The sequence below is a fragment of the Cibotium barometz genome, chromosome 9 (assembly GCF_041138505.1).
Source record: "Cibotium barometz isolate CiBa-2024 chromosome 9, ASM4113850v1, whole genome shotgun sequence".
Classification (NCBI taxonomy): domain Eukaryota; kingdom Viridiplantae; phylum Streptophyta; class Polypodiopsida; order Cyatheales; family Cibotiaceae; genus Cibotium; species Cibotium barometz.
In genome coordinates, this window is record NC_141054.1 from 41219575 (window position 1) to 41244988 (window position 25414).

At 45.8% G+C, this 25414-nt stretch overlaps 1 protein-coding gene across 17 annotated transcripts; it reads left to right on the forward strand.

Annotated features, from left to right (window-relative positions):
• The first annotated feature begins 367 nt into the window (after nt 1-367).
• LOC147635591 (general transcription and DNA repair factor IIH helicase/translocase subunit XPB1-like) lies at nt 368-24160 on the forward strand. Of its 17 annotated transcripts, none has more exons than XR_015266681.1 (22): nt 368-531; nt 1198-1244; nt 17883-17985; nt 18061-18229; nt 18365-18587; nt 19349-19408; nt 19539-19691; nt 19986-20066; nt 20160-20247; nt 20364-20701; nt 20799-20874; nt 20962-21155; nt 21305-21468; nt 21587-21659; nt 21805-21918; nt 21998-22078; nt 22542-22601; nt 22720-22803; nt 22920-23062; nt 23181-23297; nt 23377-23514; nt 23604-24160. XR_015266681.1 is itself a non-coding variant. In XM_086802960.1 (21 exons), the coding sequence occupies exons 1-20, from the start codon at nt 501-503 to the stop codon at nt 23272-23274; spliced, it is 2376 nt and encodes a 791-aa protein (XP_086659086.1). In that variant the 5' UTR covers nt 368-500; the 3' UTR covers nt 23275-23297; nt 23433-24160. The 17 variants fall into 17 exon arrangements, 10 of the variants coding, with proteins under 10 accessions (XP_086659086.1, XP_086659087.1, XP_086659084.1 ...); XR_015266680.1 differs by having other exon boundaries at nt 23433-23514; XR_015266682.1 differs by having other exon boundaries at nt 23451-23514; nt 23604-23732.
• The last annotated feature ends 1254 nt before the right edge of the window (nt 24161-25414 follow it).

The following is a 25414-nucleotide window of genomic DNA, read 5'->3' on the forward strand; positions in this document are numbered from 1 at the left end:
TCCGAGTAGAATATATCTAGTGTATTTGGATAATGCGCAATCATTTTGTGTTTCATAATGTAGAACCCATCAAATACCCCAACCTGAGTTATGCTGTGTGTGTAGATGAGGCTGATCCTCAAGGTGGATAACATGGTATGCCAGGCCCAACAATCCAGGATCAACGTTGAGGAATCTTTGGTAATCAATGAAGCCCGAGAAGAGTGCGAGGAAAAGATCCGAAACATCAGAGAGCAGACCGGGAAAGATAGGAACACGAGTAGACTGAAGTTGCGAGCAAGTTTGAAGAAGAAGATGCTGAGCTGGCTAGGTTCATTCTGGAATTGTCGGGGTGGTGAAAAACTCCATAGAAAATTGAGCTTGAGTTAAGCTTCTCTTAAAAAGCTTGAGATGATGTAGTGAAGTTTCTTTCTTGAATAATACTAAACATCTCGTAGCAATACCCGGCCTAAAAAAGCTTATAAGTAAAAAAGGCCGGACGGAGGGCATCGGAGCCAGAGATGGAAGGCGGAAGGAGAGACGGGAACGAAGGTGTGTTTGTCAAGCAGAACATTTCCGACAGTAAATTTGCTCTGCCTAAACACCATTAAGCACAAGTAATTAGGCAGGGCACTAATTAATAATATAGGAGAGTGTACAGCCCGACAACATACAATAACTTATACCTCGGCCAGGAGCTGTCCACGGTGGAAGATTTGGGCCTCTCGCCCTTCACTTCAAAATCGCGCAAGAACACCATGAGGTGCGTCTTGAACTGCACCATGGAAGTCTGTTGCGTACTTGGAGTCCAGATGAAGAAGAGGGGTTCCTATCCACCACCTGTTTGTGCCATGCGAACCGCTGATGGACCCGCTGGCTGAATGGCTATGAATGGGGCTCTTTCTGCTTGGTGTTGCTTTCTCCTCCTCACGGGGCTGTCCTGGCCGGAGAAGCACGACGGATCACAACGAAACACTTGCAAAAAATCCATAGTAGCACAAACCTCCCTACATCAATCGGAGGAATAAGTGGATTTTGCATGATGTCTGGGCATGGTTTGTGAACAGGCTAATCTCTGCTTTTGCTGCATAATAGGCTAATCTCTGCTACTCTTAGGTTTTGTGTATTAACTGTCTGCTTCTTTTGGTGTTTTTGCCAATGATTAGGGCTTTTCATCCATTTCACTTTGGTGATTCGTTTGTTTTCATGCTTTTACAGGTGAGAAAGGCAGGTCAAGCAAGAAGCCAAAGCGTGCAGGAAAGAAGGTCAGACATTATTTAACATTTTCAGCGTTTTTTATGGGAGTCATGAACCTTAACCTAAATTGCTTCGGCTTACCATGCCTAGCATGGTTTTTCCTGGCTCCAAGTAAATTGGGTCTGGCCGCAGGCCTTTCATTTTGTTGTGGTTATAAGCATTTCTAGCTATGTCTCTCTTTAAGAAGAGGAATTATATATAACTGTTATTTCAATCAAACCACCTTTCCATTTAATGCTTATTTTCAGTGGTCGTGAGCATTTTAAACAGGTCGACAGCAGTAAGAGAAACCGACCAGCATCTAGGGAAACATAGGGTTTGTAACAATAGATCCATCTAGGCCTTGCAATTTGCGGATACCCTCTCTCTGTTTTGTGTGGGCTTGCAATCTCAAAGAAATCTCTAGTGACCCTATCTCTCCCGCTTGTGTCCAAAAAGAGGCTTTGGTGTAGTATATGTACTTCACCCGTCGCTCTTCGATGGATCTAAGCTCTGTGCGGGCGGCATCCAGCTGACTCTCAATCCATGGGCTATTTGATGCACTCTCCTAAATCCACTGTAGAGAGGCAAGACTCCTGCGTGAGTACTCCTCTCCTGTTCTTGGAAGCTAGCCAATCTACTCTGCATTGCCTCCTGTAAAAGATTGCTAATCTCGCCAAGGCCAGCAACTAGGGCTCTTGCCGTTGCTCTTGAGTGAAAATCCAGCCTCTCCCTTATCCCCTCTATCCTGCTGCAGCAGACCTCTAGGTCTTGAAGAAGGCTATCTGGAATCCTGGTAGTCATCTGTGTGTCCTGCCTCTCCTATGGGGATCATCCAACAGGGGTCATTTAGGGACAGGATAATCGGAGTGTGGTTGGAAAAAGTAGTACCAACCAAAATACCAATCATACCGCCACGCCCACAAGCCCACTCATCAACATAGAAATGATTGAGTCTCGATAGGTTAGGGCCGGTGTTCCTCCGGTCAAATTTGGAGAAACACAAACTCTCGGGACTATGTCCGAACTCTGTAAGATGCCAAGGATCCTATCCCATGAGTGTCAAGATAAACTCTTCCCATGCTGAGTACTCTGCACCAGATATAGTGGCCATTCCACCTCCGAGTCTGTCATTGGTCGACTCCAACATGTTAAAGTCTCCCCCCCCCCTTGGATGCTTGATCGATGATGATGATTGAGAGAATGCAACGCTAGGTATTTATATGCAAGCATAGGGCTGGTCGGCTGACTTAATAAAGCTACACAACTTGAATATGCTGAATATAATGATTATAATGCTGCCGACTGGATATTAATGCTGCCAACAGGATATTAAGCTTGGATAAATAGGTCTAAGACTTATGCAATGGAATAAATGATATGGCTAAAGGTTAGAAATGCTAAGGGAAGGTTCACATGCACATGAGATGAATGCTATGCAATGCAGACCATGACCTAATGCAAACCCTAAGGCTTGTACTGACTTCTATATGCATGAATGATTCTCTCCAAGAGGGTTAAGGGACTTGACTGACTGATCAACTGACACTCTATGGTTGAGGAAAGACCTACTTAGCTCGTGCTTGACATATCCCAGACTCAGGCTTACAATTGGGCCACGGCATACGACAAAATCATATCCTAAAGGGTCCTACTACTGTACAATGATGCACTGATGATGAGCCATCTTATCACCATGCACTACAATGCATAGTGCATGTGACATTCCCTCCTGCTTAGCTTGGCGGCATGTTCATGGCTTCCAAGTAGTCCGCCAACAATTGGGGGTACTCTTGAAAGAACTCCTCGTCTAGCCAAACGGCTTCGTGGGTACCTCGATCTCGAAACTTCATGTAGAATTGACGGACTCTTCGACCGAAACCATGCTTCCAACGATGAAGAAGGATCTGCTCAGGCTCAATGACTGCTGCCTCGTCAACCACGTTTGGCTGCTATTCATTTGAGAGATGAAAAACTTCTGGTCCAACATATGGTTTTAGCCAAGAAACATGGAAAACATCATGCATCATCCAATTGTTAGGCAACTTTCTTGGAGACATCATTGAGCTTCTTAACTATAGGAAAAGGTCCAAAACTGTAACATGCTTCGAGCTAGGACCGTGTGAAACAACGAAGCCTTTCTTTAAACTTAAGTTTAGTGAGTCTTTAGCAATCCTTTAAAACAACATGTCTTTAGCAATCCTTTAAAACAACATACATGAATTTGAAAGAGATGTAGTAGAGATGACACCAGATGGGATCCTGAATTACCCACTAAAGGGTCCCCCCTGCAAGCAGGAGTATTTGCTTTATTTCTTCTTTTGGAGAACTGTATACAAGCTGTCCACAAGACTGAGGGGACAAACTGACTGATTGACCGCCAAACACAAGGACAAAGGACCAAATGCTGGGTAGAACTAGAACTGTGCATAAGCTTTAGGTGACTGTGAAGCTATCTTCGAGAGAAATACATCGGCCCGAGACTGAGGGTAGGTGTGGTGAATACTCCTGAAGAGACTAAGCTTCTTTGCCTTGGGCTGAAAGCACAAGAATGGCTGTAGGTATGCATAGGCAAGAGCCTAGGCATACATGCTTGACTTCTGATGATAATCTCTGATTTGTACCTGCATATTTAGGGACTGAGTATGCCTTGCCTTTTTATATGGCTCAGGGATGAAAGTCAGCTGCCCCTACAGCCTGTCGGGGCCAGCAATAATTGTCCATGATTGGCAACAATTGCTGGTCAGCTGTAGTAAATGGCCACGACTAGCAACAATTGTTGGTCGGCTACCTGAACTGGTTGGCTGGTTGGTTAGTTGGTCAGCTGGCTGCCTGACCTGGCCGATTGGGGCCCAAGCCCTAAAAGGACCTGGCTGACTGCATAATATCGACTGGCCATTGTGCATGGTTAGGGGTTTGGCTACCCCTTGCAAGGCTGGCCCACCTTTGGGGCTGGCCCCACTACATGCAATGCAACTAAATGCCTATAGTGCACGCTACTGCAATGGCTGACCTCTCTCTACATGCATCTAAATGATGAACACTTGCTGAATTCTCCATAGTGGGTTAAGAGGACCGACTTGACTCTGACCTCTATGGCTAGGAGACTGGCTTACGTAGCTCGTGCCTGACATGTCCCAGACTAGGACTCACAAAGGGGTCATGGCATACGACAAATATATCCTAAAAGGTACTACTTCTGTGCATGATTCTTCCACTGTTGATGAGCCAGTTTGTCACCATGTACCACAGTGCATGGGTGCACGTGACAAACTGGCTCATTTTGAGGGGAAGCCCACGATATTATTGGGTGTGCCTTTTTGGAGAGGCGTGCTGGATGCTGCACGTGGAGGGGGGGCTGGCTGGAGACAGACACGTACGTGTTTTTATTCTCTCTCTCTCTCTCTCTCTCTCTCTCTCTCTCTCTCTCTCTCTCTCGCGACAGGCCGGCTGTAGAGAAAGCAAGTTGGACTGACTGCTCATGGGCTGGACAGAGGGGCAGTCCACAGCAGGTTGGCAGGCGGGAGTTGGACAGGAGACTTTTCCCCCCCTCTCTCTCTCTCTCTCTCTCTCTCTCTCTCTCTCTCTCTCGACGATTGGCTGGCTGCATAAAACCACAGGGCGGGCAGTCTGCAGGTGAACAACTCTCTCTCTTTGTGAGAAGGCCGGCGGTCAGGACTGCAGGATAGCAGGTTTCTCTCTCCCATCTTCTGTCTCTCTCTTCGTGAGTTGCTGGACTCCAAGGGCAGTGCTTGAAGCTACACTTAGGTTGCAGGCGGAGGTGTGGGCTGAATTCAGCCTTTCTTCTCTCTCTCTCTCTCTCTCTCTCGATCGGTCTTGGTGAAGATGGAGATTGAGGCAAGGATGATGGCTGCTCTGATCACACGCATGCGAGCCTAAGGAGTACATATCTTCTCTTTCTTCCAGTCAGAGGGCTGTTCGGGGGTTCTTCTCTCGGTTCCTTGTGGGTGGAGGAATTTGCAGCCCAAGAGGGAAGAAACAAGAGCAACAATTGAATGTGTTAGGAAGAGTTCATGGACTGTTTCATGGCTGTGTTTTTGGATATGTGCATGAGCAAATTGACTGTGTTTACAGGGCCTCATGGATGTACTATCTTGGCTGATTAGAGGTGAATAACAGTATGGTGTTTTGGGGCACAAGGCTGTGTGAAACCTCTATGCTAAGAGGTCGAGAGGGCTGACAGTTTGGACATGCATATGTATAAGCCATGAATGGCCATGATGTATTGAGTTAAACTCTTCCATTGAATGTGAATAAAGAAATACTGAAAGGGGCGCCAAGCTTTGGGGCCAACAGGTGTTGTCGTTCTTTTTGTGTAGGAGCACTCTAGCTCCCTTTTGTCTGTCTTATTTGCTGGACTACAACTGTGTTTGGGTGACAACTAGTCTACCGCACTTTGGTTTTTACCAGACGCCAGTTTCATTGCCTGTCTACTATAGGCTTCCTGGGCTTTGGTCAAGCGATCTTTAATTGACTCAATAATTTCGAAGAATGATTGTGTCTTTTTGTTAGCCTCGAGAGATGGAGACACCATTCTCGTCAAGAAGAGACCAAAGGCTGACTCATACAGAGTCTGACACTGGATGAATGAGTATTGTTTAAGATGGCTTGGACCAATGGAAGATAATGTTCCCATTTGGACTGTTGGTCATGACAATATGACTTAAGAACATTGAAGGCCAACTGGTTATAGATTTCTGTTAGGCCGTCTGTTTGTGGATGGAATGCACTAGACAATTGCAACTTGGTCCCAAAGTTCTTGAATAATGCTCTCCAAAAATGTGAGGTGAACTTGGAATCCTTGTCTGATGTGATGGTGCTAGACAAATCACAAATGGGATACCAATGTTTGAGAAAAAGGTGGGCTACGTCCTCGGCTTTGGCCGCATGCTTGCATGGGATGAGCGTGCAGAATTTACTAAAGATCCACAAGGGTAAAACACTGGGTGTTGTGAGATTCGGTGGATGCTGGTAGAGGCCCTACAAAGTCCATAGAAATTTCGATGAAAGGTCTGTCGGGAATAGGCAAAGGCTGAACTAAACCAACCTTTTTCGTATATGGAACCTTAACTTTTTGACAAATCTTACAGACTTGAACAAGTGAATAAACATCATGTCTCATTTTTGGCCAATAAAAGGACCTTTCCAATTTCTCGAGGGTATTGTTGATACCTCTATGGCCTCCAACTAAGGAGTCATGGGCATCATGGAGAAGAGTTGCGCGCTTTTCCCGAATGACACAGAGGTGGTTCTTGTAGAACAAGCAATCGTTCTACACTAAATAATGGCCAAAATCAGAATTGAGGGCCAAACTATATTGAGTACCGAACTCTGCGGAATCGACGTACATCCTAGTCTTTTCCAGAGATCTCGAGAATGGTATACTTCTGCATGGTCTGGATGCTGGTCTTTCGAGTAAGGGCATCTGCAACTGGGTTATGCTTACCAGGGATGTACTCGATCATTCCTCCAAATTGTTGGAAGATTTGACTTCATCTGGCTTGCCAATAACTCCACTGGGCACTTGGCATCATCTAGAGCCACTTAAGTGCTTGGTGGTTTGTTTTGACTTTGAAAACGTGTCCATAAAGAAAAGGCTTCCAATGTTTGAGCGTTGTGATCACACCTAAAAACATTGCTGGCACCGATAATGATCTCAAAAGGTTCATCCCAAGATGCTAACTTCAGAATAGGCGCTTCTCAGGTTTCTTTCTGGAGTGCACGAAATGCGTGAAGTGCCTTGCCTGTAACTGTGACTTTTTGTTGATGGGTTTTCACCCCCTTGAGCAAGTCGGTGAGAGGTGTTGTTGTTAGCATTATTCATCTCCTGGTAGTGTGCCCAAGTTGTGTATCAGGGATGCCTAGATTTATCCTAGGCAGCACCATATTTTTTTCCCTTTGTTCAGGGCCCTTGGTTGTAGGGTTGGCCATCCATTTTTCACATGTTTATTTTGTCTAGTCGTGGGTCTTTTTTCTAGAGCAAGTCGGCCAGCTCCAATAGGGGCTATATAAGGCCAGGCTCTGACTCATTTGTGTCGACATCTTGACAGGGGCTTCCAGGCCCGGGTCCTCCCTCAGGGGAGTTGCTCATCATGCCCTCACTCACGGTGACCACCCCTTGTAATATGCGGATTCTTCGGAGAAGGATCGGTACTTCAAAACTCAGAAAACAGCACTCTTTTCGCGACGGAATTAACGCACAACTGAAAGACGATGTGCAGAAAAATAGAGAGAGAAGGGGGAGATGGAGAAGGACACAGTATTGGGTCCCAATTACCCTCTGTAGGGCCCCCACCACGGATGGTGTATTTGCTTTATTAGAATGATGTAAATCTGAAACAAATACAAAGTACTTGACCTTTTCTTGGCTGGAAAACCTGCCCTTGACCTTCAGTCCTTCACCCCTTAGCTTTAGCAAACCCTTGGCTGTCCTGGCCCTTGAATGCTTGAGGCTCTTGGTGAATTGTGAGATGAATAATGGGATTATGGGCTGGGGTATTTATACCCCTCCCTTCATGCAGTCGGCTGGTTTCAGGAAGCACCCACGATTGAGTTTCATCATTAAATTGTGTTCACACTTTAATAAAGTGTTTTCACACTGGTTTAGCCCCTGTCCAGCCTGCGCATGACTCTGGGCAGCACCCTGGCTGCTGGACATGCTGCGCAGAGGTGTGGGACTGCCCCCCACACCTGGCCGCCTTCTGTTCTAGGGTTTTTACCCTCTGTCGGCTGCCTGTCCAGAGGCTCTGGAGCTGGCCGACTGCCCCTCCAGCCCTTGCCTTGGCTGGTGGGCAATGTCTTGGGCCCTCCTGGCCCCTTGGGGGTGGTTCTATACCTCCCCCATGCCCATGCTAAGTATGCCAATGCAAAACCTTGCCCTGGGGTAGCCCTATGGGCTGGCCCCATCTCTACATGCAAACTACATGCCTACAGAGGCCTGGCATCCAGTTGCAAACCAGATACTCAGCACATCTGACATCATTCCAGAGGGAGACTCACAGCGCGGACTGGCACTGCTTCATGTGCAGGACAATGCACACCTACCTTGGACTCATGTGCAGGACAATGCACACCTGACCTCGGACGACTGAGATGGATCCCTGGGTGACTCGTCCCGGACTGGGCTCACATGGGACCAGTTCACCATCCCAGGTCCTGCACCTTCTGTACAGAATGTCTACGTGGCATCCAAGTGCGGGATGCACGTGACATCCCCTTCTGCTTAACTTGACGGAAGCTGCATATTCTCCAAATAATCCGTCAATAAAGCCGGATAATCTTCGAAAAATTCTTTGTCGAGCCATACCGCTTCATGAGTTCCTCGGTCTTGAAACTTCGTGAGGAACTGTCGTAGTCGTCGGCCTGAGCCATGCTTGAAACGGTGCAGAAGGATCTGTTCTGGAACCATTACTTCTGCTTCATCAATGATGTCTGGTTCCGCTTCGTCTTTGACCTCTGAAGGGGGTGGACCTGCATATGGCTTTAACCAACTGACATGAAATACATCGTGCATAGTCCAACTCGGAGGTAGCTTTAACTGCATAGACACCTCATTAATCTTTTTCCGGATAGGGAATGGTCCGAAGCTCCTGAAAGACAACTTTGGGCATCGCTTGCCCACCTGCTTCAATCTTTGCTTCATAATCCAAAGATATACCCAATCTCCTTCCGAAAACTTCATGTCCCTTCGGTCTTTATTGGCCTGTCGAGTGTAGGCCTCTTGCGCTTTAGCCAATCTGTCTTTAACGGACTCTAGGATCTCCTGGTAAGACTCCGTCACTCTGTTCGCCTCCGGTACTGAAGATGAAGTCCTGGTTAACAACGACTGGAAAGGCCTTCCAAACGCTGCCTCATATGGAGTCCTGCCAATAGCTGAAGAAAAAGAGTCATTTAAAACAGCTTGAACTAAAGGCAAAAACGATTCCCACTTACCTTGCTGATCGTGGACATAACACTTCAGCACATCAAAGGCCAACTGGTTGTATATCTCTGTCTGGCCATCTGTCTGTGGGTGGAATGCACTGGAAAAATTCAACTTAGTACCAAAATTATCAAACAATGCCCTCCAAAAATGACTGGTAAACTTGGCATCTCGGTCTGACACTATGGTCCTAGGAATCCCACCAATCGGGTACCAATGCCGAATGAATAGCTGGGCAACATCCTCGGCGGTCACATTGGCCCTGCAAGGAATAAGCATCACAAATTTGCTGAACCTGTCAACAATAGTCAAACACTGTGTATTACGCTTACTCGGACTGGGAGGCAGATTTGTGACAAAGTCCATCGAAATGTCTTGGAAAGGACCCTCAGGAATTGGCAAAGGCTGTAACAACCCTATCTTCTTTCCACGAGGAGCTTTCACCTTTTGACAAATGTCACAGCGTTGTACATAAGTAAACACATCACGCCTCATCTTTGGCCAATAGTATTGCCGTTCTAATTTCTCCAGAGTCGAATTCATGCCCCTATGACCACCTGTAATGGCGTCATGGGCATCATGGAGAAGAGCCGCCCGAAATGATTTCATGACACACAGTCGGCCTTTGTAGTAAAGCCAACCATCGCGTATCAGAAAATGGCATGGTCCTGTGGCATCCAATGCCTGTTCCCACTGCGTACCGAATTCCTCGGAATCCACGTACGTGTGCTTCATGTCTTCTAGTCCTGTACCAACAAGGTCCAGTCTAGTGGTCTGAATCGCAGATACTTGTCCCTTCCTGCTCAAAGCATCGGCCACTGGATTGGCCTTTCCTGGAAGGTACTCAATCATGCCACCGAACTGCTAGAATATCTGACTCCAGCGGTGTTGTCGATCACTCCACTGTGCACTTGGCATCGTCTGAATCCAGCGCAATGCCTGATGGTCAGTGCGGACCTCGAAGTCACGGCCATACAGGAAATGTTTCCAATGTTTCAAGGCCTGAATGACTGCTAGGAGTTCACGATCATAGACTGAGTAATTCTTTTCGGCGGGCAGTAACTTACGAGACATGTAAGCTACTGGATGACCATTCTGTTGCAATACACCTCCAATTGCGATGTTACTCGCATCGGTGATCACCTGAAATGGTTCGTCCCACGAGGCAAGAGCTAGACAAGGCGCTTCAGACAAAGCCACCTTGAGGTTCTGGAATGCCTCCAACGCTCGTGGAGTCATTCGAATCTTTTGCCTCCTTGTTTTCACTCCCTTTAGCAGATCGGTGAGGTCTGCCGAGAGATCAGAAAACTTGTCAATGTGGGTGGAATATGCCTGGCATATACCCACAAATGATCTAATGTCATAAGCAGTCTGAGGTACTTCCCAGTTAACAATCTCGGCCACTTTAGCCGGATCAAGTCGAATGCCTTCGGCACTGATTATATATCCCAAGTAATGTACCTGGAACAGATAAAATTCTGACTTCTTTTCATTGATATAGAGCTCGTTGCTTTCCAGCAACTTAAGGACTTTCTCCACATCAATGTCATGCTGCTCAACTGTAGCTGAAAATATGAGTATGTCGTCCAGAAATATGAACACACACACTCCAATCAACTCCCGGAAAATACGCATCATCATGCGGTTAAATGTAGCTGGGGCGTTCGTCAAACCAAATGGCATGACCACAAATTCATAGTGGGCCCGTTCTGTACGGAAAGCTGTCTTGGGGATGTCCCCCTCAACAATCCGAACCTGGTGGTACCCACTCTTTAAATCCAATTTAGAGAACACCTTAGCTCCATTCAGCCTCTCGAGAATATAGTCAATTCGAGGCATCGGGAATCGGCTCTTGATAGTCAGCTTGTTGAGTGCACGATAATCGACACACAACCGAGAAGACCCATCTTTCTTCTTGACGAATAAGAGCGGTGCTGCAAATGGCGACACGCTGGGGCGGATGAAGCCAGCTTGCAACAATTCTTGGAGTTGGCAGTCCAACTCCGATTCCATTGCCTTAGAAAGGCGATACGGAAACTTGCTCGGGGGTTCCGAGCCTGGGAGGAGGTCAATCTTGTGATCCTCCGGTCTAGACGGGGGAAGCTGGGGAGGGAGACTGTCCCGAAGAAAAATCTTCTGGAACTTTTCATGGAGAACCGAGTACTTCTCGGAAGCACTGGCCACCGTCTGGGCTGTCTGGATGTAAATCATCGCACACTGTGCGCCTTTCCTGACTGCTCGCTTAGCCTGCAAGTGGCTTATGAGCGGAAAGTTTGGAATACCTGGCTCACACTTAATGGTCACAGGGGTGTTTGACACATTCCGATCAATCTGGAACGTGTGCTTGTCCCACTTGACATCAGGAAGGAACTTGTGAAACCACTGGATACCCAAAATTATGTCTGCTCCTACAAGAGGGGCAACCATAAAATCACGCACAAACTCTATGCCGTGAATGACTAATTTAGCACCTAGAGCTTCATACTTGACGCTCGTAGTCATACCTGTGCTAAAACCCTCAACTTGTTTGTCCACCGGAGTGAGCTCGAAACGGGCACGCCTAGCGGCCTCTTCCGTGATCACATCCTCCGTGCTGCCGCTGTCAAACAAGACAACGACTCTCTGGCCACCTATGTAGCCAAAGGACTTGAGCAATTCGTTGCGCTCATACTCCTGGTCATGGGCGCCCTTCTGCTTATCTTCGAGCTCCCGGCTAATAATTGCTCCAACTGAAGCACCGGGGGTTGAAGAACTAGGGGTAGCCACTGGGGTCTGTGTGGGAGCTGTGCTCACCACGGAAGCTGTGGAGGCGGCGGCGGGCTTTGGAGGCTTCTTCGGACAATCCCGAGAAGTATGTCCTTTTGTGTGACAAAAGTAACATCTACCCTCCTTCCTGTACTGAGCAAGCTCCTCAGCACTCAACTTGCCACCTGTCTTGACTGCCTCCGCTTTCTGGTCAGGAGTAAGCTTAGACGCATTGTTCGAGTTCTTGGAGCCAGAGGCTCCCGGGCTCTGTCCTGGGGAAGACCCCGTCTGGTTCTGGCTTTTGCCCCCCGAGGTGTTAGCCTTGGGAGAAGCCGGCTGGGAAGTCTTGGGCTTGCTACCATTGTGTTTCATTTCTGCACTCTGCGCAAGCGAGAGTGCGTCCTCAAAGGTGGCTGGTCTAAACATACGCACCTCCCATTGGATGTGCGTGTCCAGGCCATACAAAAACTGCCCTTTCTTGTCCGCATCAGATAAGCCTAATTGTAGACACAAGGTCGAAATTCTATTGGCAAACTGAAGGACTGGTTGCGCATTCTGACGCGCACCCTTGAACTCGTCTTCGAGTCGCTCAAGGTAGTGGGGCGGTAAAAACCGCTGCTTAAGGTCACGGACGAACTCGTCCCACCCATAAGCTGCCATACCTGATCTGGTGTGGGCATGAGCCCACTGAGTCCACCAAGGAATGGCCTCACCTTCCAAATACCAACTGGCTAAGATCACTTTGTCAATATCTGATTTCCTAACTGCGGCAAAGTAAGCTTCAAATTGATGTAACCATGAATACAGAGTAGTGGGATCGAGTTTACCATTATACTTACTGAAGTTCATTTTCTCGGGAAAATGATTCGAGGGCGCCGCCGGTGTCAATCTGGCGTCCAAAGCTCGGAGGTAACGCTCGTGTTCCACTCGTCGCATGGCTTCGTCTTCTCGTTGTCGAATCTCCAATGCCCGTATCTGCATCTCAAGCAAGGAGCTTGACTGCTGCTGTGACCCCTCGAGAGGGTCCCTGTGACGAGGATCTGGTATCTGGGGTACGGAAGGAGAGGGAGGAGGAGATGGAAAACGCGACGCTGGAGAGCGAGAACGCTCCTCCAGAGCCAAAATCCGCGCCTTCTGCTCGTCCAACTTGGTTGTCTGGTCTGCGATTGCTCGCATCGTCTGCTGGAACATGTCTTGTACACTCAAGCCGGGTGCCCTAGCTGGGCTGCCTGGTGCACTCTGGTCCCATGGTTCTGGTTCTCTCTCGTCGCCGAAGTTCGCCATAGCGGGAAAATGCAGTTCCTTTCCGGAACGCAATCTGACCATCCACTATCTGTGTGGGAGACGTCCGGAGGCTTCCGGCGGCTAAAAACCAACCGTCCTTCGAGGGACAGGAGTCACTCCGAAAGGGGTAGTCCACCGGCGTCTAAAAACCAACCACACGAGCGAAAAATTTTCTGGTTTTCTTTGCTGAATCTTCGTCCTTGAAGTAGGCTCTGATACCACTGTAATATGCGGATTCTTCGGAGAAGGATCGGTACTTCAAAACTCAGAAAACAGCACTCTTTTCGCGACGGAATTAACGCACAACTGAAAGACGATGTGCAGAAAAATAGAGAGAGAAGGGGGAGATGGAGAAGGACACAGTATTGGGTCCCAATTACCCTCTGTAGGGCCCCCACCACGGATGGTGTATTTGCTTTATTAGAATGATGTAAATCTGAAACAAATACAAAGTACTTGACCTTTTCTTGGCTGGAAAACCTGCCCTTGACCTTCAGTCCTTCACCCCTTAGCTTTAGCAAACCCTTGGCTGTCCTGGCCCTTGAATGCTTGAGGCTCTTGGTGAATTGTGAGATGAATAATGGGATTATGGGCTGGGGTATTTATACCCCTCCCTTCATGCAGTCGGCTGGTTTCAGGAAGCACCCACGACTGAGTTTCATCATTAAATTGTGTTCACACTTTAATAAAGTGTTTTCACACTGGTTTAGCCCCTGTCCAGCCTGCGCATGACTCTGGGCAGCACCCTGGCTGCTGGACATGCTGCGCAGAGGTGTGGGACTGCCCCCCACACCTGGCCGCCTTCTGTTCTAGGGTTTTTACCCTCTGTCGGCTGCCTGTCCAGAGGCTCTGGAGCTGGCCGACTGCCCCTCCAGCCCTTGCCTTGGCTGGTGGGCAATGTCTTGGGCCCTCCTGGCCCCTTGGGGGTGGTTCTATACCTCCCCCATGCCCATGCTAAGTATGCCAATGCAAAACCTTGCCCTGGGGTAGCCCTATGGGCTGGCCCCATCTCTACATGCAAACTACATGCCTACAGAGGCCTGGCATCCAGTTGCAAACCAGATACTCAGCACATCTGACATCATTCCAGAGGGAGACTCACAGCGCGGACTGGCACTGCTTCATGTGCAGGACAATGCACACCTGACCTTGGACTCATGTGCAGGACAATGCACACCTGACCTCGGACGACTGAGATGGATCCCTGGGTGACTCGTCCCGGACTGGGCTCACATGGGACCAGTTCACCATCCCAGGTCCTGCACCTTCTGTACAGAATGTCTACGTGGCATCCAAGTGCGGGATGCACGTGACACCCCTTGCACAGGGCTGATTGTATCGTTGCTTCTTCTTCATTATGCAGATTCGTTTTCTTTCTCTCTGTGCCTATGTCTACGCTTTCCGCTGCGCACTTTTGACATGGTATCAAAGCACCGGGTTGAGGCTCTTCTACAGAAGGTGTTCTGGCGTTTTTTATGAGAGAAGGATTTCTGCGTTTTCTGATACTGCTGGTTGCAGAGGAGGAGGGAGTGTTTTGGTCTTGTCTGGGCCGGCTGGAGGAGGTACAGGGCAGCCCCCTCTGGCTGCGTTTTCTGCAGGACTGGGGCGGCCAAAGTAGGTACTCTTCTGGCTGCATTTTCTGCCCTTGTGAGCAGGTGAAGGGCAGCCAGCATGGCTGCGTTTTCTCTTTAAAGGTGGTTAGCCTGGCTGCGTTTTTCTCCTAAGGAGGTGCTGGGCAGCATGGCTGCATTTTCTTCCAGAGGAGGAGGTGCTGGGCAGCACAGCAGCAGTTTTTTCTCTAGAGGAGGTGCTGGGCAGCATGGCTGCGTTTTTCTCCAGAGGAGGTGCTGAAGGTGCTGTGTTTTCCTCTTCCCTCTCTTCTTCTTGGTACATGTGCTGCCTGCTGGTTACAGCAACGTTTTTTGCATTATCTCATCTGCGTTTTTGGAGGCAGTGGAGGCAGGTGTTCTTTTCGAGGAATGGTGCCTTCCCACATGGCCTTGAGCCCTTGCTCAACCAATCTTTGCTTTGTCAGAGTTTTCAGACTCATGGGTGCACACTTGGATTCACATCCTCGAGGTGTGTGTGGAAGACAGTTAGCCCTTTCTCGACAGTAGAGGGGGTCTATGAATTTGTGCCAGTTCAGCATAGTTTTGCTGGTGTACAGGTGTTTCCTTTAGGTTCTCAGGGTGTTCACCTTGAGAGGGGGATGTGGTTACTTGGCAAGGTGAGCCACTCCTATTCCCTAGGCAGATGGCCTTCTGGATTACAGGGTACAGGCACAGGAGTCTTCATCCCTAGGATGAGCATTGATTTGGGAGCTTGGTGTACAGTTTGATATCGGCATTCATGTAGAGGCAGGCTAGGTCACTTGGTGACGAGAGCTGTTGTGGAGGTTCAAAGGTACTTGCTCAGTTGTAGGATGGGAATAGGATGCATGCAGGTGTACAGGTTCATTGGGTACAGGTAGGTACCAGTGGAGCAGCAGTTTGGAGTAGATGATTTACATCAGATTGTGCTTTGGGATAATGAGTTATGGATATTTGGTTCCACATGGACACGTGACTAGTTGGTTGGGAGCTTGCTAGCTGGAGGTGTCAGGTTTTGGCAGGAGAGCCTTCTTGAGCTCAGTGCCATAGTTAATACCAAAGAGCTCAGGGGTGTTGCCATGTGATTGGGTGACTCATAGGGGTGTGTGAGTAGTAGTCCCATCACGCGACGACAAGTTATGGATACAGGTTTTAAAGGTCAGGTGCCAGCAAGATTGTCAGCTATAGTGCTGGAGGTATGTTTCTTCCACTTGGACTGTTAGCAGGACAGGGAGGCATTCTTGGACCGAGGGATACATGGAGATCCGAAAACCTTGTATCTGGAGATTGGTGCTCAACAAGCTCAGAGTTGGAGGCTTGAGTACCAAGGCTGATGTAGACATTGTGAGCCTCTAGGGTGTCTAGAGGGGGTGCCAACAGGGAGATAGTTTGGCGGTGTTCTCTAAGGAGCAGATTTTTCTTGGAGGTAAGAGAGTCAGACGACATCCTTTCTTGGGCTGAAGAGGGAGCACATTGTGTGGACTGGTGTGATATAGATTGGGTTGGAGATATGGACATATGGTGGTTCATTTTTTGGATTTTGCTGGACTTCTGGATCGGGAGCAGTTTCTTGGAGTAAGTGGTAGAGGACTATGCTTTGATGTCTCGTATCATTCGGGAGAAAGAGCCCACTTCCGTTAAGGAAGCTCTTTCCTAGGAGACTTGGAGAAAAGCTATGCAAGTGGAACTGAAAACCATTGAGAAGAATAACACTTGGAAGTTGGTTCTGAGGCCGTCAAAACAGCGACAACGAGGATAACCACGATTTAGACAGTTCTTTCCCTTGCTTCTTCTCAGCGGTGGCCGGTGTATCAGATGGATGTAAAATTTGTGTTCCTTAATGGTGACTTCATGAATTGGTGTATGTTGAGCAACCTCCAAGCTTTGAGGTTCCGGGATCAAAGGGGATGGTTTACAGGTTACAGAAGGCTTTGTATGGTCTTAAGCAGGCTCCCAGGGCTTGGAATCAGAAGATTGATTCCTTCTTTCTACGAACAAGAATCAGGATTTCAGAGATCAGTTGTAGATCCTAACTTGTATCTCTTTCGGGAGCGCAGTATGGTCACGTTGATTATCCTTTATGTGGATGATCTCATTCTCAACGGCGGTCATGTGGAGCACATAGCTGTGACGAAGGCTGCCTCGTGAAAGTTTGAGATGACTAACTTAGGCTTACTCCATTTCTTTTTGGGATTGGAGATTTGGCAGACCCAGAGGGGGTTCTTTGTTTCACAGTAGCAGTATGTTTATGAGTTGCCGGAGACCTTTGGGATGGAGAACTTCAAGCCTATTTCTTCACCGATGGACCCGAATACCAAACTTACAGTTAATGATCCTTGTGAGGAGGTTGATGCCTCCTTGTATCGGAAGCTTGTTGGTTCATTGATTTGGTTGCTGAACACCAAATTGGAATCCTTGATTAATCCATTAGTTAGGACAGCATTTTAGGTCATCCACAGTAGCATCATCATCTTCATTAGCATCCATACCATCATAATCAATAGCAACATCAGCCTCATCATCATCATCATCAGAATCACCATCATCATAAGCATTGGAGGGCATCGGGCTTAGGGTTGTGGATCAGTACAACAAGGCTTCCGCGCATGCAACACTCTCTTCTATCTACTGTTGATTATGCAAGTAGGTTAGTGTTTTCTTAATCAGCGTTGATAGCTTAGTCAGGCTTAACTTCTGTAGTCATGTTAGAGTCTTGGTGATGAATGATGGAGTCCACGGTTTGAAGCTTTGAGGGTAGATGTGCATTTGTCACACTTCACTTCTTTCATTGATTGTACTGCATTGTTGCTTTGTGTGTGCTCATTCCATCACTCATGCAACCAAACACTTCATTGAAGGTATTTTGATCACTTTTGATGCACCGAGTTTCATGGAATTTTGTCTTTACATGACATGTTAGTGGGAATGTATTTGCACAATTATGATAGAGCTGGTTCTATGATGCTGTGTGAATAGACACAAGTGGGAACGTTATAGTAAATAATCTATGCAATCTATGATGGAGTTGATGATTTGAAGTTCCGTGAGAAGGCCTCCAAGGTAAGGTTTGGCTCTTCTCATCAAGTTTCTTGATGTATGCATCACAGGATGAGCAAAGTCACAATAAAGCTTACACCATGGAAGTTGAGGATGATGATGATGAAGAAATGTTAGTTTTCACGGAAGAGCATGATGAAGATAATCAAGAAGGTACCGTTGTTAATTTGTTATGCTACAAGGGTATGCAGGCAGTATAGATTAACCAACAAAAGATTGTTTTACCAGGTGGCGATGATGGAAAGCAAAAAGATTTCAGCAAATTGGAGCTTAAGGCGGACCATTTCAATAGGCCGCTCTGGGTTTGCGCTGACGGTCGAATATTTTTAGAGACATTCTCACACCTCTACAAGCAAGCCTATGATTTTCTCATTGCAATTGCAGAACCTGTTTGCAGGTGATGGTGATTGTGCGTATGCCCACAGCTGCATCATTTGCATGTGCTATTTTTAAGGTTTATACGCCCAGGTAATAGACATAATTATGGTTAACATTCTAATTTGTTTTTTTTTTTTTGGATGCTGTTTTGCAGACCAGAGAGTCTTCATGAGTATAACTTGACACCCCATTCCCTCTATGCTGCAGTCTCTGTGGGGTTGGAAACAGAGACAGTCATCACTGTGCTGGATAGACTCTCGAAAACAAAGCTTTCAAAAGAAATCGTGGAGTTTATACGTGCCTCGACCTTAAACTATGGGAAAGTGAAGCTTGTACTGAAGAAGAATAGATACTTTGTAGAATCTCCATTTCCTGAGGTTGGTTTACATGGTTCTGAAAGTGCTCTGGAAGTTCCATATTTCTAGCTTGTGTTCATTCTGCCTGTGACATGTCTATGGCATAAGCTGCGTTTGTTATGGAATCCATTTATAATGATTTTCAACACTCTGAATCCTGATCGTAGTTGACATTTATATAGGCTGGAAGATGCTAACATCTAAGAGAATTGTGAGCTTAAGAATGCATTAGAAAATGCAGCCTTGATGAAAAAAATGCAAACCTGAGTGAAAACGTTGATGATGATGGGGTTCTTTGCGACAGATCTCACATATATGACATCCTCACTCATGATAGTTACTGGAAACACCTGAAACACCGGGGTTTTGGTCCGCTTTGGGATTTCTATATTTCAAAACGGGATGTGTTCTGGCAGTTTCATCCTTACCATTTCCCCGGAATCACCTACCTTTCACCTCAGAAAATCCCAATTCAGGCCTAAATTGGCTAGTTTTTTGTTGTTGTTTTTCTTGTATCTTCTTTCTCTTACTCTCCCTTCCTTTCCTCTCTTATTTTCTTGTTTCCTTATGCCTTTCTCTTGTCCTTTTTCCTCTTGCCTCCTCTCCCTTGCTGATGGCATTCCCCCATTTTTGCTCTCCCAAAAATGCCGTATGACCATAACAATGTCCTCATTAGGTCCCAATGTGCAGTGACAGCATTTTTCTTGGTTTGGATCATTGATCAGTTGTATTATTGTTACTGCACAGATGGGCATGACTTTTTTTTTGGGGGACTGTTTCAGATTTTGCAAGCCATGGTTAGAGATGATGTTGTGGCTCGTGCACGGATAGTTTCCAGTCAGGTACTGTCATTCTTAGAAATCAAATTCCATCAATTGAGAGAAGCTGTGTTGAAATCAGAAATGTGGACTTTGCTCCACAGTCGTGAGGTTGGGCTTTTTGCATTACTTGAGTGCTTGTGACGTGTCGCAGGCGGATACTGGAGCCCAGGATGGTCTCAGCTTCAGTGTGAGCAAAGGTCCGAGTGAAGCGGGTGAAGCTCACCAAGAGTTTCTCGCTGAGGATGATCTTGCCGCTGTTACAGAAGAAAAAGAGTTGCACTCTTTTGAAATAGATCCCGCACAGGTAGATCCTCATCTTCTGTTTTCCCATACCATTGCATAGATGCTTACGTGTGGAGGGAGACCTGTTTATTGACCCTATTAATCTCAATCTACTTGATTTAGGGTAATGCCCGACCATGCTTTGTGTGTCACGCCCCCTTCCTAGCATTGTGCAACAGCCACTTGGGCAAGGGCCGGCCGACGACCATGCTTAGAACTTAACTTTGTATAAAATACAGGGTTGTGTACTATGCCAAGAGCGAGGATTTGCTGCAATACATAGCTTACTGTATACATATGATTTTGCTGCTGTCAGGTAGAACATGTGAAACAGCGCTGCCTGCCGAGTGCACTAAATTACCCCATGCTAGAAGAGTATGATTTCAGAAATGATACGGTATGTTCCAAGAGAGAACCAGGTAGGTTAAGATCTCTCTTTTACTGACTAGACTATGTACCCGGTTTTCTTGACATTGTGTTCTCGAATTAGGTGAATCCCGATCTGAATATTGAACTGAAGCCACAGGCACAGCCACGCCCGTATCAAGAGAAAAGTCTGAGCAAGATGTTTGGCAATGGTATCAGCATGCTTTTGGCAACTGGTTGTTGTGTCTTTTTATCATAACAAAAAGTACATACATGCAATCAAGATTGGCATAGTGATGTTTGTGGGTTGTTTGTTCTCACATTGCAGGTCGTGCAAGGTCTGGTATCATTGTTCTCCCATGTGGAGCAGGCAAGTCACTTGTGGGAGTGTCAGCTGCCTGTAGGATTAGGAAGAGCTGTCTCTGCCTCGCCACAAATGCTGTTTCTGTGGATCAATGGGCTTTTCAATTTAAGCTATGGTCCACAGTCAGGGATGACCAAATTTGCCGTTTCACATCAGACAGCAAGGAGAGATTCCGAGGTAATGCAGGCGTTGTTGTGGCTACCTATAATATGGTTGCATTCGGCGGGAAAAGATCGGAGGAGTCTGAGAAAATCATTGAGGAAATAAGGAACCGAGAGTGGGGCTTACTTTTGATGGATGAGGTGAGCTAACAGGTTAAGTTCCATGGGATTAATGGACTGGATATGGTGTTTGAGGTGCTTCATTGAAGCCATGCTTGTCCATGCAATTTTGTGGCAGGTGCACGTGGTCCCAGCGCATATGTTTCGCAAAGTGATCAGCATCACAAAGTCCCACTGCAAACTTGGCCTCACTGGTAGGCCTTGCAATCTTGGTTGGATTTTCTTTTCAATAATCCTTAGCACTTGTTTGTTTTTTCCCCTAAATGTCTGGTGGACTGCAGCTACTCTTGTGAGAGAGGATGAACGTATTACGGATTTGAACTTTCTGATTGGGCCGAAGTTGTATGAGGCTAATTGGTTGGATTTGGTCAAGCAAGGCTATATTGCCAACGTTCAGTGTGCAGAAGTATGGTGCCCCATGACCAAAGAGTTCTTTGCAGAGTACTTGAAGAAGGACAACGCAAGGAGACGCCAGGTCTTGGTCCTAGAAATCCGTCTCTTATGCTACAAATGAAGATAATTAAAGTCTATGCTGGAGTTTCCACCTAGGTAGAAACATTGTTGGTGAGAAGGGGGAATGGGGTGGAATGCAATGCTCTTTTGAACTTACTGGATTGTGTGCAGGGTTTATATGTAATGAATCCGAACAAGTTTAGAGCTTGTGAGTTTCTTCTGCGTTTTCACGAGCAGCAGAGAGGAGATAAGATTATTGTCTTCTCTGATAATCTCTTTGCCTTGAGGGAGTACGCTACCAAATTGAGAAGGCCGTGCATCTATGGCGCTACCAGGTTTTGTTTGCTGTTATGATCTTCTATATTTTTGGAGACATTCCAAAGTTGGGGTACTGTCTTTTAATTTGTAATGATGGATTCAGTCGAGCTCTGGTTTTTGGCGGATTTTTTGCAGTCATCAAGAGAGGACACACATTCTTAATGCATTTAAGCACAATCCTCAGGTCAACACAATTTTTCTGTCCAAGGTAAAGAAGTTCTGTTTAGCTAGTTTGTCTTGATTTCTATCTGACCCAGTCAAAGGCATGCACACAAGCACACCGAGCTTTGCGTGTGCACGTGTGTGTGGGCGCGCACATAGCATTGATTCATCATTATGGATGTCTGCTGCAGGTGGGAGACAATTCTATTGATATTCCCGAAGCAAATGTCATCATTCAGATTTCATCGCATGCAGGTTCACGACGCCAAGAGGCGCAACGTTTAGGACGCATATTGCGTGCCAAGGTGCTAAGGCATAATGTGTGCTATCGCAGCAACTTGTTTTGATATCTTTGATCATTTCCTAACATACATTTCAATATAGGGTAAACCAAAAGATAGGGGACCAGGAGGTGCAGAGGAGTTCAATGCTTTTTTCTACTCTTTGGTGTCTACAGATACACAAGTGAGATTTCTGTAGGATATAATTACAAACATAGTTGTCTCCGTATGATGTACGACAGCATATCGTATGGAATACTGTACGGTACGATACCGTACGGACTTGTACGGTTTTTTTTTTCCGCGATTTTTTTTTTCCAAAATATTTTTTTTTTGGGAGTAGTGGTCTTGTTTTTGCTTGTCTATGGCTGTTTGAGCTTTCTTTGTACTATGATGCTTCCCTCCTTTTTAAGATATACTCCATATCTCGAAATTGGAAATACCTAAGTTTATAAGTAATTTTTTAAAACACCGTATTTTATCGTACGATAATTTTTTTTAAAAATAGCATACCGTATTTTCCCGTATAGTATCGTATGGTACGAATCGTACGGTATCGGTATCGTACCTGACAACTATGATTACAAAGACGGTGTTTTTCAGATGCTGTGTTGTGCAATATTCTGTGTTTGTTTATGGATATGCAGGAAATGTATTTCTCCACCAAGAGGCAACAGTTTTTGATTGATCAGGGTTATAGCTTCAAAGTAAGTGCACACAATGCTGAGTTAGTTCAAAGTAAGTGCACACAATACTGAGTTAGTTGAAGAGCAGTGCTATATGCAAAACTAATATGCGGGAGTTTCACTGTGTGTGGTATATTAGGTTCTAACAAGCATACCTCCAGCAGATTCAGGTCCAGAGCTTAATTATTTTCACCTCAATGAACGGTTGGATCTTCTAAACAAGGTAATGTGATTAACCCTATGTTTATTGACATCAAAACTGATAATTGAAATTAACTAACTGAAGGGTTTAGAGTAAAATTCTTCAGGGATAACTCGTTAAATGATATATGCCCCTAGGTCCTTAATGCTGGTGATGAAGCTGGGGGGGTAGAACAGCTAGAGGAAGATGCTGATGATATCACCCAACTATCAGCTCGGCGGACAATTGGCTCCATGAGTGCTATGTCAGGGGCGCGAGGCATGGTCTACATGGAATACAGGTTTGCATGTGTTCTCCAGGAGTGTTTGTGGGTGTGTGTGTGTGGGCTTTGTAAAGCTAATGCTTTTCTCTGGCCACAAAAGTTATTTCATGGCCTGTTGGCGTGTAATGTTTTGCAGCACTGGGAGAGGTCAGGGGTCTGGCCAGGGGAAGCTCAAAAAGCGGGACCCAAACAAACCTCGTCATGCACTTTTCAAAAAGCGTTTCACTTGATCCTTTCTTGCGGCTTTGCCATGGTAACATGATCTTGCTTGCTAAATTTATGTACATGGTCATTGAACGAACATAAAGATTCATAGCTTCACCATAACACAGCATTCTGTTGCCGTTTTCATTAATTACTGCCTTTCGGAGCTGGGGCGGTGTGACAGACATTCAATGCTAGCCAGATGCATGGGGTTTGACTGGGCGTCTGGCAGCTGATAATGGCATGTGAGGCACTCCATCATGCAAGTAAATGTCTCTACAACATTGGTAAATGAAATGGATGATATCTAACTATGCGTGGATGTCCAGCTCAGCGATGTAACACTTCCTTACAGGCAGCAATGGTATCAAGAACGTGAGGGAAGCGTGTGAATGGTAGCAAAAGCTGGGCATTCTCGAAAAGTATGCTGTGCACATGTCAGAGCATACCTTGCATGCTGTCTGTTCAGATTTGCCATGCCATCACCCCCCCTCACGTGTCAAAGGATGAAGGCCTATTGGGATATGTGAATGCTTACTGTTGCAGCGGCTTGGCCAATCAAGTAGTGAGGTGCTCTACAACCTCTTTCTGCAAAGGAAGAGAGTTTCGAGAAAGAGAGTTCGTGTCAGGGGTATGTGAGAAGAAGTAGTGCCAGTGCCTTCCACATATACTCAAACACAGCCCATCATCCATTTGGAATTCGATAGCTTTTTTCATCTTGTAAACCTTGTAGCTGGTTATTAAATGTAAACTTAGCAACCTTATTGAGGGCAAATTTTAGTGCATGATTATGTATTGAACCCCCTGTTTGCAACCTGAGGACCATTATGAGTAAGATCCTTATTCATGGAGGGAACTTCTTTGACACCGAAGAAATTTGTGAGATTTTTTTTCTGAACCCAGTTCAAAGAAGAAGAGTGTTAGACACTGAGATGATGATATCATGGGTGATGGAAAGTCTCACATATGGGTGTGCTTGTCACATGGATCTAAAAGGCTTTGGAAGGCTATGAATTAGTGCTCACTGTTGAGAATGTCAAGGAAAATGCAAGTATTTGGAATGATTGAAACTGTTCAAAGTTGCAAAAACAGTGTTTGTTTTTTAAAAAAATTGAAATCTCAAGCCTCTTCACCTACGATCCTCCAATAGCTCATACACAAGTTCTCAACTCTTAACAACAGTAGTACAGTCAAAGTATTTCAAACATTTCCCATTTGTATATACACTACTCTTGTAATTCTCCATTCAAGAAAGTATTTTTAACGTCTCTTTGATGAATTGGTTATCCATAATGAGCTCATAATGCCATCACAAGTCTAGTAGGGGTATCTTCAAAGAAGAAGAAAATGCTTTGTCACAGTTTTCACCATACGTTTGGGCCAAATCTTAGCACGTAACGTAGGCTTGTATTTATCAACTTAACATTTGCATGAAGCTTCATCCACAAATCCAGTTTCATCCAATAGTCTTCTTACCTTGAGACTGTAAGTTTTCAAGTATCATTGCTCTTTAGAGCTCTTTATGATCAAAATCCTTTCTTTTTTGTATGCATGTTTCTTTATATATTTGTGGGCTTGACTTTTGTCTTGAAACTTTAATGTATAAGACAAGCTTTGAGAAGTGAAATTCAACATTCTAGGCCTCCTTAAAGCTATTGGTGCAGAGTTTGCTTCATCTTTAGAACATATATGTTCTAGTACGTTGGGATTTTGTAGGACTTAAAATGGGGCTTTGAGAGGTGATTATAAATCTACAAGGTATTAAGTAGAAGTTGAAATCGGGCTTTGAGGTGGTTAAAAATCTACTTGGTGGCTTGGTTATAAAATCTACCTTGAATTGCATCTAGATTTCCATGATATAAACTTGAGACTAATTTATACCACCCTACTCGTCAAACAAATCTTGTCTAGAAATAGAAAGAATTTGGATTTATAATTTGTAAGCTTTGCTACGTAAGTTGTAACCAATGAATATGCATCTTTGAGACTTAGCATCTAATTTTCTTCTTTTCTTCTAGGACATGGATGTATGTGAGGGCAAACTTTCAAGTGGGATATAATATAATTATCTTCTTTTCTTATAGGACATGGATGTATTTAAAGGTAAACTTTCAAGTGGGATATAATATTTAGCTTGTTAAGGAAATTAAAAGTTAGGCTATTACA